General features: G+C 42.8%; 1 protein-coding gene across 1 annotated transcript; it reads right to left on the bottom strand.

Moving 5' to 3' along the window:
- Nucleotides 1-9,071: 9,071 nt before the first annotated feature.
- Nucleotides 9,072-14,436, bottom strand: ftr14l (finTRIM family, member 14-like). Its single transcript, XM_021580857.2, has 8 exons — nucleotides 13,917-14,436; nucleotides 13,334-13,591; nucleotides 13,043-13,138; nucleotides 12,581-12,814; nucleotides 12,110-12,269; nucleotides 11,803-11,910; nucleotides 11,026-11,162; nucleotides 9,072-10,835 (listed from the first exon to the last, which is right to left on the bottom strand). The coding sequence occupies exons 1-8, from the start codon at nucleotides 14,079-14,081 to the stop codon at nucleotides 10,449-10,451; spliced, it is 1,545 nt and encodes a 514-aa protein (XP_021436532.1). The 5' UTR covers nucleotides 14,082-14,436; the 3' UTR covers nucleotides 9,072-10,448.
- Nucleotides 14,437-18,381: the final 3,945 nt, after the last annotated feature.

Here is an 18,381-nt window from a genome sequence, read left to right as displayed (position 1 = left end):
CCAGTCGTCATGGTTCCTAAGAAGGGGGGTAAGCTGAGGATCTGTGCGGACTACAGGCGGCTGAGTGAGGTAACCAGGAAGGACTCATACCCCATACCACATACCGATGAGTCGCTGGACCTGGTTAGGGGGTCCTCCTGGTTCTCCTCACTAGACCTCCGCAGTGGTTCTCCACTAACAGAGGACACTGGCAGTTCAAGGTCCTGTGCTTCGGCCTGTGCAACGCTCCAGCTACTTTTGAGCAATTGATGTACAGGGTGCTGGATGGCTACCCCGACAGGAGTGTCTGGTATACCTCGATGACATACTGGCCCATGGCAGCTCCTTCCAGTCAGCCCTGGGGACGCTATGGCGTGTGCTGGGGAGGCTGGCTGCTGCAGGTATGAAGCTCCACCCGAGAAGTGCCACTTCATGAGGAGAAAGGTGTCCTTCTTGGGCACCCGAAGTGGGGAAGGAGGGTATCAGCACCATGGAGGACATGGTGGGGGCTGTCTGAGACTGGCCCACCCCCACCGACCAGCGTCAGCTGAAGAGCTTCCTGCACCTGGCCTCGTACTACAGGAGGTTTGTACAGGGATTCTCAAGCGTCGCTGCTCCCCTGAACCACCTGGACAAGGCCTTCACTTAGACAGTGGGGTGTGAGGAGGCCTTCAACACCCTCAAACGTGCACTGATCGGGGCCCCCGTGCTCGCCCCCGCTGACCTCACCTTGCCCTTTATCCTGGACACAGACGCGAGTAATGTGGGCATGGTTGGGGTGCTGGCCCAGGTGGGGCCAGAGGGGGAGAGAGTGGTGGAGTACTTCAGCAAAACATTTCACAAACATGAGCGCCGCTACTCTACCCGGCGGGAGCTCCTTGCTGTTGTGGCTTCAATCAAACACTTCAAGTACTACCTGGGCGGTGGAGCACAGAGGCTGCTTGAGGGAGGACACTAGAATCTCCTTCAAATATCAACATTATCAACAGTATCTTCTGCTTGGATAGTTCTAACCGTGCCACTAATTAGTCTGGCTTTAATTCCAGTTGATCTACAAACAAATAATTTATATGTTGAATTCTCATCTCCATCTCAACCAAAATAAAAGTTAAAGAATATGACTAAATAAAATCCAACTTTAAATGCACTTTAAATAAAGTTTGATTAGATTTATTCCTATTCTTTAACGTAGATTTTTGGTTGAGATGGAGACATGAATCACAAATCAACTAATTAACTAATTTGTAGGCAAACTGGAATTAAAACCAGACTAATTAGTGGCACGGATGGAACTATCCAAGAAGAAGATACATCTCCTTCAAATGTTGATATTTCGTTAAATTGACAGCCAATTCAATATCCCTAAATATCAATACATTTTAAATCAGCCAGAGCTTGAAACCCTATTTTTAGTTGAATGCTGATGACTTTGCAAATGCCATAGGCCAAAATAGCATAATTGATGATATATAGTGCATTTGGAAAGAATTCAGACCCATTAACTTTTCCTACATTTTGTTATGTTACAGCCTTATTCTAAAATAGATTTTTTTTTAAATAAAACTCATAAATCTATACACAATACCCCATAATGACAAAGCAAAATCAGTTATTTTTGAATGTATTAGAAATAACAAACTGAAATACCTTATTTACATAAGTATTTAGATCCTTTGCAATGAAACTCGAAATTGAGTTCAGGTGCATCCTGTTTCCGTTGATCATCCTTGAGATGTTTCTACAACTTGATTGGAGTCCACCCGTGGTAAATTCAATTGATTGGACATCCTTTGGAAAGGTCTATATAAGGTCCCACAGTTTGACAGTGCATGTCAGAGCAAAAACCAAGCCATGAGGTCGAAGGAATTGTCGATAGAGCTCTGAGATAGGATGGTGTCGAGGGACAGATCTGGAGAAGGGTACCAAAAAATGTCTGCAGCATTGAAGGTCCCCACACAGTGGCCTCCATCATTCTTAAATGGAAGAAGTTAGAACCGCCAAGACTCTTCCTAGAGCTGCCTGCTCGGCCAAACTGAGCAATCGGGGGAGAAGGGCCTAGGTCAGGGAGGTGACCAAGAACCCAATGGTCTCTCTGACAGAGCTCCAGAGTTCCTCTGTGGAGATGGGAGAACCTTCCAGAAGGACAAACATCTCTGCAGGACTACCAATCAGGCCTTAATGGTAGTGACCAGACGGAAGCTGCATCTCAGCAAAAGGCACATGACAGCTCGCTTGGAGTTTGCCAAAAGGTACCTAAAGGACTCTTAGACCATGACAAACAAGATTCTCTGGTCTAATAAAAACAAGATTGAACTCTTTGGTCTGAATGCCAAGCGTCACGTCTTGAGGAAACCTGACACCATCCCAATGGTGAAGCACGGTGGTGGCAGCATCATGCTGTGGGGATGTTTTTCAGCTGCAGGGACTTGAAGACTAAACAGGATCGAGGGAAAGATGAACCGAGCCAAGTACAGAGAGATCCTTGATGAAAACCTGCTCCAGAGCACTCAGGACCTCAAATTGGGGCGAAGGTTCACCTTCCAACAGGACAACGACCCTAAGCACACAGCCAAGATAACGCAGGAGTGGCTTCGGGACAATGTCTTTGAGTGGCCCAGCCAGGGCCCAGACTTGAACCAGATCTAACATCTTTGGAGAGACCTAAAAGTAGCAGTGCAGGGACATTCCCCATCCAACCTGACAGAGCTTGAGAGGATCTGCAGAGAATAATGGGCGAAACTCCCCAAATACAGGTGTGCCAAGATTGTAGCGTCATACCTAAGGAGTCTCAAGGCTGTATTTGCTGCCAAAGGTGCTTCAAAAAAATACTGAGAATACTTATGTAAATGTGATGTTTCAGTTTTTATTGTTAATACATTTGCAAACATTTCTACAAACCTGTTTTTGCTTTGTCATTATAGAGTATTGTGTGTAGATTGATGAGGGAATAAAACTATTCAAGCAATTTTAGAATACGGCTGTAACAAAACAAAATGTGGAACAAGTCAAGGGATCTGAATACTTTCCAAATGCACTGCATGATTGATAAAGTATGGTCACATTTCATTTGCCCTGTTAAACCAACTCTTTGGAATGACAGATAGAAACAGTGAATCTGTTTAGTTTTTAAGTGCAGATACGATAACACATTGGTAATAGTAAGTGACAAATACTGTATCATAGCTAAGCAGGGCCAGGTTAAAACCTTGGATGGGAGCTGTGGTGATTTTAGCATGTACAGTGCCTTGCGAAAGTATTCGGCCCCCTTGAACTTTGCGACCTTTTGCCACATTTCAGGCTTCAAACATAAATATATAAAACTGTATTTTTTTGTGAAGAATCAACAACAAGTGGGACACAATCATGAAGTGGAACGACATTTATTGATATTTATTGAAACTTTTTTAACAAATCAAAAACTGGAAAATTAGGCGTGCAAAATTATTCAGCCCCTTTACTTTCAGTGCAGCAAACTCCCTCCAGAAGTTCAGTGAGGATCTCTGAATGATCCAATGTTGAACTAAATGACTAATGATGATAAATACAATCCACCTGTGTGTAATCAAGTCTCCGTATAAATGCAACTGCACTGTGATAGTCTCAGAGGTCCGTTAAAAGCGCAGAGAGCATCATGAAGAACAAGGAACACACCAGGCAGGTCCGAGATACTGTTGTGAAGAAGTTTAAAGCCAGATTTGGATACAAAAAGATTTCCCAAGCTTTAAACATCCCAAGGAACACTGTGCAAGCGATAATATTGAAATGGAAGGAGTATCAGACCACTGCAAATCTACCAAGACCTGGCCGTCCCTCTAAACTTTCAGCTCATACAAGGAGAAGACTGATCAGAGATGCAGCCAAGAGGCCCATGATCACTCTGGATGAACTGCAGAGATCTACAGCTGAGGTGGGAGACTCTGTCCATAGGACAACAATCAGTCGTATATTGCACAAATCTGGCCTTTATGGAAGAGTGGCAAGAAGAAAGCCATTTCTTAAAGATATCCATAAAAAGTGTTGTTTAAAGTTTGCCACAAGCCACCTGGGAGACACACCAAACATGTGGAAGAAGGTGCTCTGGTCAGATGAAACCAAAATTGAACTTTTTGGCAACAATGCAAAACGTTATGTTTGGCGTAAAAGCAACACAGCTGAACACACCATCCCCACTGTCAAACATGGTGGTGGCAGCATCATGGTTTGGGCCTGCTTTTCTTCAGCAGGGACAGGGAAGATGGTTAAAATTGATGGGAAGATGGATGGAGCCAAATACAGGACCATTCTGGAAGAAAACCTGATGGAGTCTGCAAAAGACCTGAGACTGGGACAGAGATTTGTCTTCCAACAAGACAATGATCCAAAACATAAAGCAAAATCTACAATGGAATGGTTCAAAAATAAACATATCCAGGTGTTAGAATGGCCAAGTCAAAGTCCAGACCTGAATCCAATCGAGAATCTGTGGAAAGAACTGAAAACTGCTGTTCACAAATGCTCTCCATCCAACCTCACTGAGCTCGAGCTGTTTTGCAAGGAGGAATGGGAAAAAATTTCAGTCTCTCAATATGCAAAACTGATAGAGACATACCCCAAGCGACTTACAGCTGTAATCGCAGCAAAAGGTGGCGCTACAAAGTATTAACTTAAGGGGGCTGAATAATTTTGCACGCCCATTTTTTCAGTTTTTGATTTGTTAAAAAAGTTTAAAATATCCAATAAATGTCGTTCCGCTTCATGATTGTGTCCCACTTGTTGTTGATTCTTCACAAAAAAATACAGTTTTATAACTTTATGTTTGAAGCCTGAAATGTGGCAAAAGGTTGCAAAGTTCAAGGGGGCCGAATACTTTCGCAAGGCACTGTAAATCTTGGTGGGGCAAAAAATCAGTGGAGCTTTGTCTGGCAACGAAACAGTTAATTCAGCCTAATTTACTCCCTTAAAAAAACATGGCTGACTTGCTTAAACAATGGTGGTTTCTACTGACAATTGAGATGTACAAACTATGGCATAAGAGGACGACAAACGGATATGAGGCAATTCGTATTTTGATTAAGACAATCAGTGAGCTAGGACGGACGTAGTCAATATAACTATTTGTTCACCACTTTTGAAATGTACAGCGACAGAATTCAGAACATTGGCCGTTCTTACAGTGTACTCCCTGTACATCAAGTCAGAACCGTAGGGGGCATATAAGCAGACAATGAAAGCTCTTACAATGTTTGATGATTACATTTCTCAAAAACAGGTTATAGGCTACATGTGTACCACCAAGTCAGAACAGTAGGCGAAATTAAGAGGTGAAAATAGACCAAATTATAAGGGTGAGGCACATGGGCTACTAACAGCTTACTACACAACATACTCTTAGCATTACTTTCTTAGCTACAGTAAACATACGGCCCCCTTGAACTTTGCGACCTTTTGCCACATTTCAGGCTTCAAACATAAAGATATAAAACTGTATTTTTTGTGAAGAATCAACAACAAGTGGGACACAATCATGAAGTGGAACGACATTTATTGGATATTTCAAACTTTTTTAACAAATCAAAAACTGAAAGATTGGGCGTGCAAAATTATTCAGCCCCTTTTACTTTCAGTGCAGCAAACTCTCTCCAGAAGTTCAGTGAGGATCTCTGAATGATCCAATGTTGACCTAAATGACTAATGATGATAAATACAATCCACCTGTGTGTAATCAAGTAAAAATGCACCTGCACTGTGATAGTCTCAGAGGTCCGTTAAAAGCGCAGAGAGCATCATGAAGAACAAGGAACACACCAGGCAGGTCCGAGATACTGTTGTGAAGAAGTTTAAAGCCGGATTTGGATACAAAAAGATTTCCCAAGCTTTAAACATCCCAAGGAGCACTGTGCAAGCTATAATATTGAAATGGAAGGAGTCTCAGACCACTGCAAATCTACCAAGACCTGGCCGTCCCTCTAAACTTTCAGCTCATGCAAGGAGAAGACTGATCAGAGATGCAGCCAAGAGGCCCATGATCACTCTGGATGAACTGCAGAGATCTACAGCTGAGGTGGGAGACTCTGTCCATAGGACAACAATCAGTCGTATATTGCACAAATCTGGCCTTTATGGAAGAGTGGCAAGAAGAAAGCCATTTCTTAAAGATATCCATAAAAAGTGTCGGTTAAAGTTTGCCACAAGCCACCTGGGAGACACACCAAACATGTGGAAGAAGGTGCTCTGGTCAGATGAAACCAAAATTGAACTTTTTGGCAACAATGCAAAACGTTATGTTTGGCATAAAAGCAACACACCATCCCCACTGTCAAACATGGTGGTGGCAGCATCATGGTTTGGGTCTGCTTTTCTTCAGCAGGGACAGGGAAGATGGTTAAAATTGATGGGATGGATGGAGCCAAATACAGGACCATTCTGGAAGAAAACCTGATGGAGTCTGCAAAAGACCTGAGACTGGGACGGAGATTTGTCTTCCAACAAGACAATGATCCAAAACATAAAGCAAAATCTACAATGGAATGGTTCAAAAATAAACATATCCAGGTGTTAGAATGGCCAAGTCAAAGTCCAGACCTGAATCCAATCGAGAATCTGTGGAAAGAACTGAAAACTGCTGTTCACAAATGCTCTCCATCCAACCTCACTGAGCTCGAGCTGTTTTGCAAGGAGGAATGGGAAAAAATGTCAGTCTCTCGATGTGCAAAACTGATAGAGACATACCCCAAGCGACTTACAGCTGTAATCGCAGCAAAAGGTGGCGCTACAAAGTATTAACTTAAGGGGGCTGAATAATTTTGCACGCCCAATTTTTCAGTTTTTGATTTGTTAAAAAAGTTTTAAATATCCAATAAATGTCGTTCCACTTCATGATTGTGTCCCACTTGTTGTTGATTCTTGACAAAAAAATACAGTTTTATATCTTTATGTTTGAAGCCTGAAATGTGGCAAAAGGTCGCAAAGTTCAAGGGGGCCGAATACTTTCGCAAGGCACTGTATCTCCCAGGCAAATTACATGATTTATGCAGCAGCATACAAGACATTTTTGGACTCGCCTTGTTGTGCTGTGCTCACTAGGAAGGTGGCGTGGGGGTCCTTCGTGGGCAAATTTTGTCATCAAACTTCGTCATCAAAGTCTGGCATTCTCTGGATTGATGGTGCTTTCAAGACAACTGGGAGCTCGAATAAAAAAAAGGTTGAATCATGATGACATCAGTGATCTTTAGGTCATAGCTCAAGAAAGAGGCCTGAGTTCCCGATTTACAATTTTGAGTTGGATGAAAGTTCAAAACATATTTTCCCAGTCATAGCTTGTTTTTCCCGAGTTCCCAGTTGTCTTGAACTCACTAAAGTCAGATTTTGCAGTTCCAAGTTAACAGTTGTTTTGAGCGTGGCACAAATCATGCTTCATTGACAGCATGGCCAATGTTGAATGTTTATCATTTTAAACTAGGAAAAGAGACCCTTAATCTTAGACTTGTGACCACATAGCCATTCCACTGAAAAGCAGGCTAATGATTTCCCTGCAATACTTGCAGTTAACTATTGATTCCTTCCAAACCATTGTTGCAATTTGCAATTTCTAACTTGTTGTGTAGTGTTTATGTCCAATGGCCGATGAGCACCGATACCGGTTTTGTCTATAATTTCTCTTCATTATTTATCTTCATGTGACAATGATTAAAACGTATTTGCCAGTAGATTGTCGACTTGATTCATGATGATGACTGCTAGCTAAGATTTTGAAGGTATGATGTTGACATGATCAGTCCAATCACAGCTAAAGTAGATATAACATGATTTTACATATTTTTGTCTGTGGCCAATGACCTTGAGCCTTCTTGGATAGGCACTTCTAATGTAACTCTATGGCAGAATCCAAGGGGCTTTACTTTTTGAGCTCTACCCTTAGACTTGGCAGTGACATAGTGTCCCCATGAGTGACAGAACACTGAGCCAATCATGACACAACACTCCACCACCATGAAAGCACTGAGCTAGGCTGAAACACCTGCATTTTGGTGCAGCCTTACTCAAGAAAACAAAAAAGAGACCATGTTTGTATGCGGCTTTATTAACTCAATTATATATATATATTTTTACATTGTTTGCAAACTGATATGTGACACGTATTAATGCCAAAATAGCATGAAAAACAGGTGGGGGTTTTTGCAAAAAATGTGGGGCTCAAAACAGGTGGGTCTCTACCCTGAATGACGGGTCGCCAGTGGATGGGAGGCCAAAGGGTAGCTTTAGATAGATACATTCTCTAGTCAGAGGTGCTGCCCAGCCTATAGTTTTTTTTGGATAGTGGCTATAAAGTTGAAATCTGACTTGTATTAAAGGTACAAATTCAACATATTTGTCTATGTTGAAATTTAGTTACCATGATGACATAATCCTGTGGTTGAAATGTCACTCTCAAAGACAACAGTTTATGATGATAAAAAATCCAATGTAAAATGCTGGATCCATGGATATTTACAAGATGTTAACGAACACTGACATATAGATTAAGAATTCCAAAATAACAAACAAATAAGCCAAATGGCTCATATGCAGACACTAAGACCGGCTTCTAAGGTAGAGCAACTTAGACAGAGTGCCTATAACTTTGTCAAAGCATCAATCATTCCTCACACAGCTGAGTTAAGGAAAGCACTGTGACTTCTCAATTCCCCTGAAATTACAAACCCAACCCCTAATACTGGGCCAATCATTCCTCACACAGCTGAGTTAAAGAGAGCACTGTGAATTCTCAATTCCCCTGAAATTACAAACCCAACCCCTAATACTGGGCCAATCCAATATGCACCTAAACAGGTAGGCAATTTTATAAATTCCTTCACAATCAATAGCCTACTTCTCATAGTTATCATATCAATGGTGAATATATAATACATTTCAACATATCACAGCATAATAATACATAAACATTCAACAAATAAATATTAGGCAAACACACCTCAAGTAGAAAATTCTAATTACTCAGCCCTCAGCCCTCAGCCCTCATTACTCAGCCCTCATTACTCAGCCCTCAGCCCTCATTACTCAGCCCTCATTACTCAGCCCTCAGCCCTCATTACTCAGCCCTCATATATATATATATATATATATATATATATATATATATATATATATAACTGAGTTTAAAAAAAGCCGCATACAAACATGGTCTCTTTTTTGTAATTCAACAATATTGAAATCAATGTAATTTCCTATTTTTCTAATTGTATCCTGCCTACAGTCTGTCATTTTTGACTCAGTATATCTAGTGATGTTTAACAACATGTGCTTAATGATATGCCAAGTCTTGATTTACATTGACATTTTAGTCATTATAGGGTAGACCAAGTATTAGAATAAGCCGCCACAATATTTGCAGCCGTAGGTGATAATATCTTTCACGGAGCGGAGCCTTTGTCAGTATTGTGGAATAATTACAATGTTAAGGTAAAATTTGACTTTCTTTCTGTCCTATCAGTATCGACTGTAGGCCTATGCCTCAATGATGTACTTAAAGTCAGGGAACGTTCTCTCTGCATGGTCTTTTGGGAAATGTTACAGCTTCGGCCTTTTTTTGCAACAAAGCATCATTCAAACGTTCATAAGCCTAAATTCCATTGCTATCTGGAAACCGGGTCCAGGTCATTTGGTTCTTATTTTAGATGAAGAACATCAATAACACATTAATATGTTGTACAAATAAAGAAAATATCTGACATATTCCCATTTGAAGTTTTCTGTGTTTTTAAACGGTTGAAAGCGCAGTGATAGACATTTGGGTGACAAACTAAACCAAAAATCAAATTGTTTTTCTATTGGAATTTGGTTGTGCTTTTAGATGGTTGAAAGCATAGTGATAACACATTGGAAATTCAATTAACTTTTGACTGTCTTTTTGAGTGATTTTTGGTTGTTAATTCATTTATCAACATCACAATCAAATATTACCCAATTCTCCATGTTGAAAGTACATTGTGTGCCCAGTGGGAATACCATATAGGGTAGGGTCCACTTTTCTTACATTCATTATGATTATACAATATCTGATTATTATAAAAGGGAAAGAAAGGTAAGTAATTCAGGACAGAAAGGTCCAATAACATCCAACAGTAATGGTCTCACCGAACTGTCAGAGCAGATTCCGTCCCATCACTCATCTTAAAGCTTTCTAAACATTTGCTTACTCTTTTCTCTCTTTTTTTTCATAAAATATAAAACATTGTATCTCTCTGCAATTACATAGGTATTCAAATGTAATTCATCTATTGTAGTGACAGAATTATACACACTTTATAATGAGCATCAATCTATTTACAGGTACATTTCAAACAATATGCTCATACAGGGTAGCCTCCCTGTATGTAAGCATACAACAACTTCAAGAGGCCTGGACCTTTATGGCACAGATTTAGTGAGATTTCTCTGTAACCATAGGGTCGCTGGTTCAAGACCCCCATTTAGTGTTTCCCACTCAATCATTACACTAGTTTCACACTGGAACCAAAGCCCCACACACTGAAGGCAGGGTAGAGAGGCTCTATGAAGGTGGTCTGTACTTTGTGAAGGAGGTTCATGCTATCAGACACACTGTAAAATGCCAGAGTCCCCTTTATCTGGTCCACATACACTCCTACCCTTGAGGACCTGGGCTTGGCTATATCTGTGCTCTGGTTCTTGTGCACAAAGGAATATTTGTCCTCAGAGCAGTACAGGCTCCAGGACTTGTCGTTCCAACCCAGGCTGCATTCGTTGCTGTTGCCCTTGCGGTTGATGCTCTGAAAGGTGACGGCGATGTCTATCTCCGTTCCTCTCCAGTCCACCTCCCAGTAGCAGCGACTCCCTGACAGACCCTCCTTACACAGCAGCTGGGATGGAAGAGAGTTGAGTTGAATTGAATGAGTTTAGTTAATTGGATGTGAATCTGACTTTCTGCCCACCATACAATGTAAAGCACTATGAGTGCTTTGAAAAATATTAGATGAAACAATGAGAAAGCCCTATCCTTTCCTTGTCAAAGTCATGTGATGTCACACCTGAGGAAAAAAAGTTTCTTACCTGCTGCCAATGGTCGAACCTGTCTGGATGGTCTGGGTAGTTCTTGGGTTCGCTCATCATCTTGGCTACAGTGTTGCCCTCAGATAGGTACAGGTTAGGGTGGGCACTGTTGACATCCAGGGTCGGCTGGACCAGGTCTGGAACAGAGGGATAAAAGCTTTAGAATAGAAAGATAGACCAAACCAATAAATACTGTGGCAATTTCAGGGGGGTGTCCCTAACCAGGACTTGAATGCAGGACCCTGAAGCTGTCAATCCAACACTTAACATGTACAGCAGGGGGTTTGAACAAGATAGACCAAACAATGACCAAACAAGGCCTACATCAGAGGAACTACCAGTGTGATATGCTGTTTAATTATGCTGTTGTTTCCTTATAGTTGCCGTCTAGTAACAACTTATAAAGTGGAAGCTCCAGTTGCACTTCTCTCTTATTAAAAGAGAAGAAACTCTTTCCCTTGACACATGATTAGGTGTCAATATTGCGTAACTGTTTGTTCAATCATAAATGTTCCGTGTTTTTCCACCGCTGGGAGCGACACAGTTATGGATTGTTTTCACCTAACCTGTTCTACAGGTAGACAGACTATATCTGTAACTGTGGCACACTGGTTTCAATGCCAGTTTCATCCATCATGATAATGTGACCACAGGAAAGTCGTGTTACATTTACTTCCTTCCTTCAAATAAATATGAGTGTCTGCTGTTACAGGAGACAGGGCACAAATTGAAATAGACACACTGTTATTTAATACAAAATGTGTTAAAATGACTCACATTTCTTGAAATCCTCTCTTGTCTTAGGTTCTGAATATTCTCTTGTCTTGGTTTCAAGTTCTTCTCGTGCCATATGTTCTAGTGGTTGGATAATGTGGACCTCTTTGACTGTGGAGACAGACAGACAGACCGCAGTAATAAATATTTGATACAATCAAAAACAATTAAATAGCAAATAAATATGCTACTATGAAAACGGAATGAATCAAAACACAAATTTTCAAACATAGCATGACATACATTGTAAAGAATAACCAGAGCAAAGTCACCCAAAAATAAGAAATCACTGTGTTTTGAGGTAACTCACCTGCTGAGGCGATTTTGCTGATTTCCGTCTTGTTGATTTCCTCCACTTGCACCTTCAACGCAGCGATGGCTCTCTTGGCTCCATCGAAGGAGTAGTATGGAACGACAGTGACATTGTTTAGATCCTCATACCCAGAGGGACCAGACAGAGACTGCCAGCTCTAGAGGAACGATGGAGAAAAGGTTGGAAAAGAAGAGCATGATGATGACTTTGAGCAATTCAGTTAAATAGCCACATTGATGATACAACATAATTACGTTGATTAATTAAGCTGAAATTGAGTTTGAAGTAAGTTGAAAGGACAGGTGAAACAATGTGGTTTCAATCCACTTCTGCCCAGTATACATTTAGTGCCTGGAGGGAAGTCTGATGCTCCAGCTTCATCACGTTCCTGTGCCAGTTCCAGTAGCCAAGTGAATACAAGACTATGAAATCTGGCAGTGTGAGACTGTAACTGTACATTATACCAACCTGTAGGAAGTGTATGTGGTCGTCAGTGTGGGAGAGTTTCTCCAGGTCAGTGTGTTTCTTCTTCAGCAGAGTTATCTCTTCTTCCAGACGGTCCAACAGTCCCTCAGCCTGGATCACTGTGGTCTTCTCCTGGGCTCGCACCAGCTCCCTCACCTCTATGTACCTTCTCTCTATGGAGCGCAGCAGCTCTGTGAAGATACGTTCGTTCTCATCCAACACCGCCTGTGCAGAGTGCTGTATGGGGGAAACAGAGGGAGAGATAATAGAGCGGGAGTAAATGAAAGAGGGGACATGTAAGCAAGAAAGAGGGAGGGAAAAAGGGGAGGTTAAAGAGAGAGGGACATCCCCAGTTTGTTAGGAAGAGTCTCTTACGAGTTTTGTGGGGGTTTATTGATGTGATTTAAAATAATAAGCTCTCCCACCCACTGTTTGCATGCAAAGTTTCATAATGTTTTAACCCACTTTGACTGACTCCACAGCCTGGCGAAGGTCTGTCCACTTCTTCACTCTCTGATCAATCCTCTGCTGAGACTTCATTAGAGTGGACCCCAGCTGTTTCTGTAGGGGACAACGTTGACACAATGTTATAGGAGCATCAACATAGGAACCAGGCCTATGATGGATGTCATAATGTCTTAAGTAGTATCTGTTATAAAGGCTTTATGAATGCATAGGGTGTGTAAAAAAAAAGGCCAGCTGTCTGAGGCTTTTTTTAAGGGGGCCTAGAGTATAGTATTACTAAAACTCACGTACTTGTTTCTCAATCCTCTCGGTGCCAGCCGGCACAGTGTCGTGGCGCTTGTGTTCATCCATCATGCAGAGGACACAGACTGAGGTCTGGTCGGTGCGGCAGAACACCTCCAGCAGCTTGTCATGCTGGGCACAGATCTTCTCCCTCATCTGGCCCGTAGCCTTCACCAGCTTGTGTTTCATCAAGGCTGGGTACTCATAGTGGGACTGGAGGTGGGTCTCACAGTAGGAGGCCAGGCACAGTAGGCAGGACTTCACAGCCTTAAGAAGAAGACGACACAACACAGGTTTTATATGACACTTTTACAGAACCTAAAGACACTTTACAATATAAAAAATAAACAAAACAATGTCGAACAATGTTATGGGGTAGCAGGTCATCTACAGTATAGCGTTTAAGAGTGTTGGGCCAGTAACCAAAAGGTCACTGGTTTGAATCCCCGAAAAATATGCCGTTGTGCCCTTGAGCAAGGCACTTAACCCTAATTGCTCCTGTAAGTCACTCTGTGTAAGAGCATCTGCTAAATTACTAAAATGTAAAAAGATTTTATAAACGTTTTTTCACCAAAATAAAATAAAACCAAACCTTTTGTTTCCGAATGGTGCAGAAGTCACAAATAACATCGCCTGGCTTGGAGGTTTTGGGCTGAGACTGGGAACTCAGGGTAGTGGAGCGCCGTTGGGCCTGCCCTCCCAAAGTGCTGTACTTGCTGGTAATGTCCAGGTCCAAGGTACTGGCACGACGAGACATCTCTCCTGGGACAAGTAGTAGTCAGATCCTCAGGTAGAAGTGAGATCCCTAAAGGTGAGGTCCTCAGGTGAGATCCACAGGTAAATGAGCAGTACAGATTTAAAAGGGGGTGTCAGAAGGTCAAAGTGAGATCTAAAGATTAAATCCACAGGTAAAAGTGTGACAGACAAGTAAAAAGTTAAAGTTGAGTTTCCACATTTAAATGAGGTAAGATCTACTGGTAAATTAGGTGAGATCAGCAGGTGAAGAATGTTCACATATGTAGGAGATGGGATCCGTAGGTAAAAGTGAAATCCACAGAGATAGATGTTGACAAGTGGTTGGTTTCAGTGAAACTGTGTGACTGGAATGTATGTGCTTGAGAGAGAGAGAGAGAGAGAGAGAGAGATTGTCAGTAATGAAGCCTGGTCACTGGGCTAAACCAGTCCTCCTGGTTGGATGTTTAAAGGCTGGAGAGGTGTGGCTCTTCACTGCAAACAGGTGCTGCATTTCACAAAAAGACAGGCGAGCACAAAGGAATTTAAAGCAGAGGGGAGTTTCAACAAGGAAGACACTAAAACAAGGTGTTATTTCACAAAGAATGATCAGTAAGTTGGCTAGCTAACTTTTATAAACACCTATAAATAACTTCCTTTTATGGTTTGTAAAGGAAGAAGCCAAAGTTCAATATACTGAGAGAATCTGTCAATTATACCATGCCCAACTGTCAGGCCCTGACCTTAGAGAGCTGTTTTATTTCTCTATTTGGTTAGGTCAGGGTGTGATGTGGGGTGGGCATTCTATGTTCTATTTTCTATGTTTTGGATTTCTTTGTTTTGGATGGGTATGGTTCTCAATCAGGGACAGCTGTCTATCGTTGTCTCTGATTGGGAACCATACTTAGGAAGCCCTTTTTCCCACCTGTCTTTGTGGGTAGTTAACTTTGTGGCACTTAGCCCTGTTGAGCTTCACAGTCGGTTTCTTGGCAACATTTATCTTAAATAAAAATAAATGTACGCTCACCACGCTGCATCTTGGTCCTCTTCTTCAGATGCCCGTGACACCAACTAAATTTGATAAATTACAGGAAACTGATCCAGTTTCATGTTAAACTTCTATTCAGATGAATGCTTCATTCATGCAACCACATTGTAACGAGTGTGCTGAGAGTCAGGAAGCAAGTGCAGAGAGAGTGATTTATTAAATAAATGCAACTAAATACAAAACAAGAAACACAAACAACGCACAGACATGACACTGGAACAGAAACAATTATGCCTGGGGAAGGAACCAAAGGGAGTGACATATATAGGGTAGGTAATCAAGGAGGTGATGGAGAAGGAGCACACGTGACACACACTATGAGATCAAAACATCCCTTCATTCTGAAAGTGTTCATCTACAGGAAAAGGAGGACCAAACTCCTTGGTGTCCACATCACCAACAAACTATCATGGTCCAAACACACCAAGACTGTCGTGAAGAGGGCACGACAAAACCTTTTCCCCCTCGGGAGACTGAAAAGATTTGGCATGGGTCCCCAGATTATTTTACATTGTTACATTGCTGCTACTCGCTGTTTATCTATGCATAGTCACTTGACCCCTACCTACTTGTACAAATTACCTCAACTAACCTGTACCCCGCACATTGACTTGGTGCCGGTACGCCCTGTATTGTTATTTAATTTTTTACTTTAGTTTATATAGTAAATATTTTCTTACCGCTATTTCTTGAAATCCATTGTTGGTTAAGGGCTTGTAGTAAGTAAGCATTTCACCTGTTGTATTCGGCACGTGACAATTTTCATTTGATTTGATTTGTCCACTGCTGTCTCCCAGGCAGCGTTTACACAGGCAGCCCAATTCTGATATTTTGCCACTAATTGGTCTTTTGAGCAATCACATCAGATCTTTTTCAGAGCCAATCTAAATAGGTCAAAACACCAATTAGTGAACTAAAATAATTGGGCTGCCTGTCTAGACACAGCTCTAGTGTTTATAGCTGTATGTCTGTATTGCATAATTACACATGACTGTGTAATGAGGTAAACCAAAGACACTTATACAAGAACATCCTCTTTGGGTAAACCCCACAGTCAATCTGGAAAATGTCAAGATATTGAAAGTTTCTTCAAGTGCAGTCACATAAACCATCAAGAGCTATGATGAAACTGGCTCTCATGAGGACCACCATAGGAATTCATGAGGGTTACCAGCCTCAAAAATTGCAGCCCAAATAAATGCTTCAGAGTTCAAGTAACAGACATATCAGAAGAGACTGTGTGAATCAGGCTTTCATGGTCAAATTGCTGCAAAGAAACTACTACTAAAGGACACCAATAAGAAGCAGAGACTTGCTTGGGCCAAGAAAATCGAGCATTGGACATTAGACCGGTGGAAATCTGTCCTTTGGTCTGATCAGTCCAAATTTGAGATTGTTGGTTCGAACCGCTATGTCTTTGTGAGATGCAGAGTAGGTGAACGGATGATCTGCGCATGTGTGGTTCCCACAGTGAAGCATGGAGAAAGAGGTGTGATGGTGCTTTGCTGGTGACACTGTTGGTAATTTATTTAGAATTCAAGACACAATTAACCATTATGGCTAATGGTTCTGCATTCTGCAGTGATACGCCATCCCATCTGGTTTGCGCTTAGTGGGACTATCATTTGTTTTTCAACAGCACAATGACCCAACACACCTCCATGCTGTGTAAGGCTCTATTTGACCAAAAAGGAGAGTGATTGAGTGCTGCATCAGATGACCTGGCCTCCACAATCACCCGACCTCAACCTCAAAAATTGACTTAAAAAATGTAGATGGTTTGGGATGATTTGGACCGCAGAGTGAAGGAAAAACAGCCAACATGTGCTCAGCATATGTGGGAACTCCTTCAAGACTGTTGGAAAAGCATTCCAGGTGAAGCTGTTTGAGAGGCTGCCAAGAATGTGCAAAGCTGTCATCAAGGAAAAGGGTGGCTGTGTAGTGGTGAACATAGAATACATCTTGGTGTACTCCACTACACGCGAGCAACATGTCTCTCATGTCAGGTCTGTTTTGGAGAGGCTGATAAGGCATCACCCTAATGCCAAGGCGGAGAAGTGCCTTTTCTACCAGCAGGCGGTCTCCTTCCTGGGCTATCGGATATCCACCGAGGGAGTGGAGATGGAAGAGCAGAGGATCAGTGCAGTACGGTCGTGGCCTGTTCCATCCAACATAAATGCGGTGCAGCGCTTCCTAGGTTTTGCCAACATTAGGGGTTTCAGCACAGTGGTGGCCACTCTCACCTCCCTCCTGAAGGGAGGTCTTCGACAGCTGAGCTAGACTGAGGCCAACTGAGGCCAAACGCTCAAGGAACGTTTTACGAACGCGCCCGTCCTGGCTCATCCTGACCCATTTCTGCCCTTCATGGTGGATGCCTCCAAGGTTGGAGTAGTGGCTGTTCTCTCCCAACGCACTAGATCACCGCCTAAACTCCATCCATGCGCCTTCTACTCACGGATGCTGTCTCCCACAGAGCAGAATTACGACGTGGGGAGCCGTGAATTCCTGGCCGTCAAGAAGGAGCTGAAAACGTGGCGGCACTGACTGGAGGGTGCTCAACACCCATTCCTGGTTTGGACGGACAACCGGAACCTAGAGTATATTCAAGCAGCAAAGAGGCTGAACCCGCGTCAGGCCAGGTGGGCCATATTCTTCGCCAGGTTTGACTTTACCCTCACCAATCAGCCGGGATCTAAGAAAGTAAAGACCGATGCGTTGTCCCGGGTGCATGACACAGAGGATCGGGGGGAGAAAGGGACACCAATTATTCCCCTGTACCGCATTGTGGCTCCTGTCGTTTTGAATATGGACGCGGACATCCATCGAGCCCTTCGACAGGAGCCCTCACCTGCCACTGTCCCGAAGGGCGTACCTACATGCCCTCTGATGTGCGGGACTGTCTCCTCGCCTGGGCACACACAGCACCTCTGCCGGGGCACCCAGGTATAGCCCGTACTATCGGCTGTCTCTCCGGCAAGTACTGGTGGCCCACCTTGGCCCAGGACATCCGGGTTTTCGTCTCTTCCTGCTCCACCTGCGCACAGAGCAAGACACAAGACACCTCCCCTATGGCAAACTCCACCCGCTGCCGGTTCCACAACGACCCTGGTCCCATCTCTCTGTGGACTTTGTCACAGACCTTTCCCCCTCGGAGAAGCACGCCACCATCCTGGTCGTTGTGGACCGGTTTTCCAAAGCCTGACGTTTGATTCCTCTGCCTGGTCTCCCTACGGCCATTCACACCGCGGAGGCTCTCTTCTCGCACGTCTTCCGGCAC

This window comes from Oncorhynchus mykiss, chromosome 23, assembly GCF_013265735.2.
Source record: "Oncorhynchus mykiss isolate Arlee chromosome 23, USDA_OmykA_1.1, whole genome shotgun sequence".
Taxonomy (NCBI): Eukaryota; Metazoa; Chordata; class Actinopteri; order Salmoniformes; family Salmonidae; genus Oncorhynchus; species Oncorhynchus mykiss.
This window is presented reverse-complemented; position numbering and strand designations above follow the sequence as displayed.

Coding starts and splice junctions, on each gene's coding strand:
- ftr14l (XM_021580857.2), bottom strand. CDS start 14,081: ATGTCTCGTCGTGCCAGTACCTTGGACCTGGACATTACCAGCAAGTAC. Junction 13,139..13,333: donor CCGAGAGGATTGAGAAACAA/GTACGTGAGTTT, acceptor TGTCCCCTACAG/AAACAGCTGGGGTCCACTCT. Junction 11,163..11,802: donor AAGAGAGGATTTCAAGAAAT/GTGAGTCATTTT, acceptor CCTCTGTTCCAG/ACCTGGTCCAGCCGACCCTG.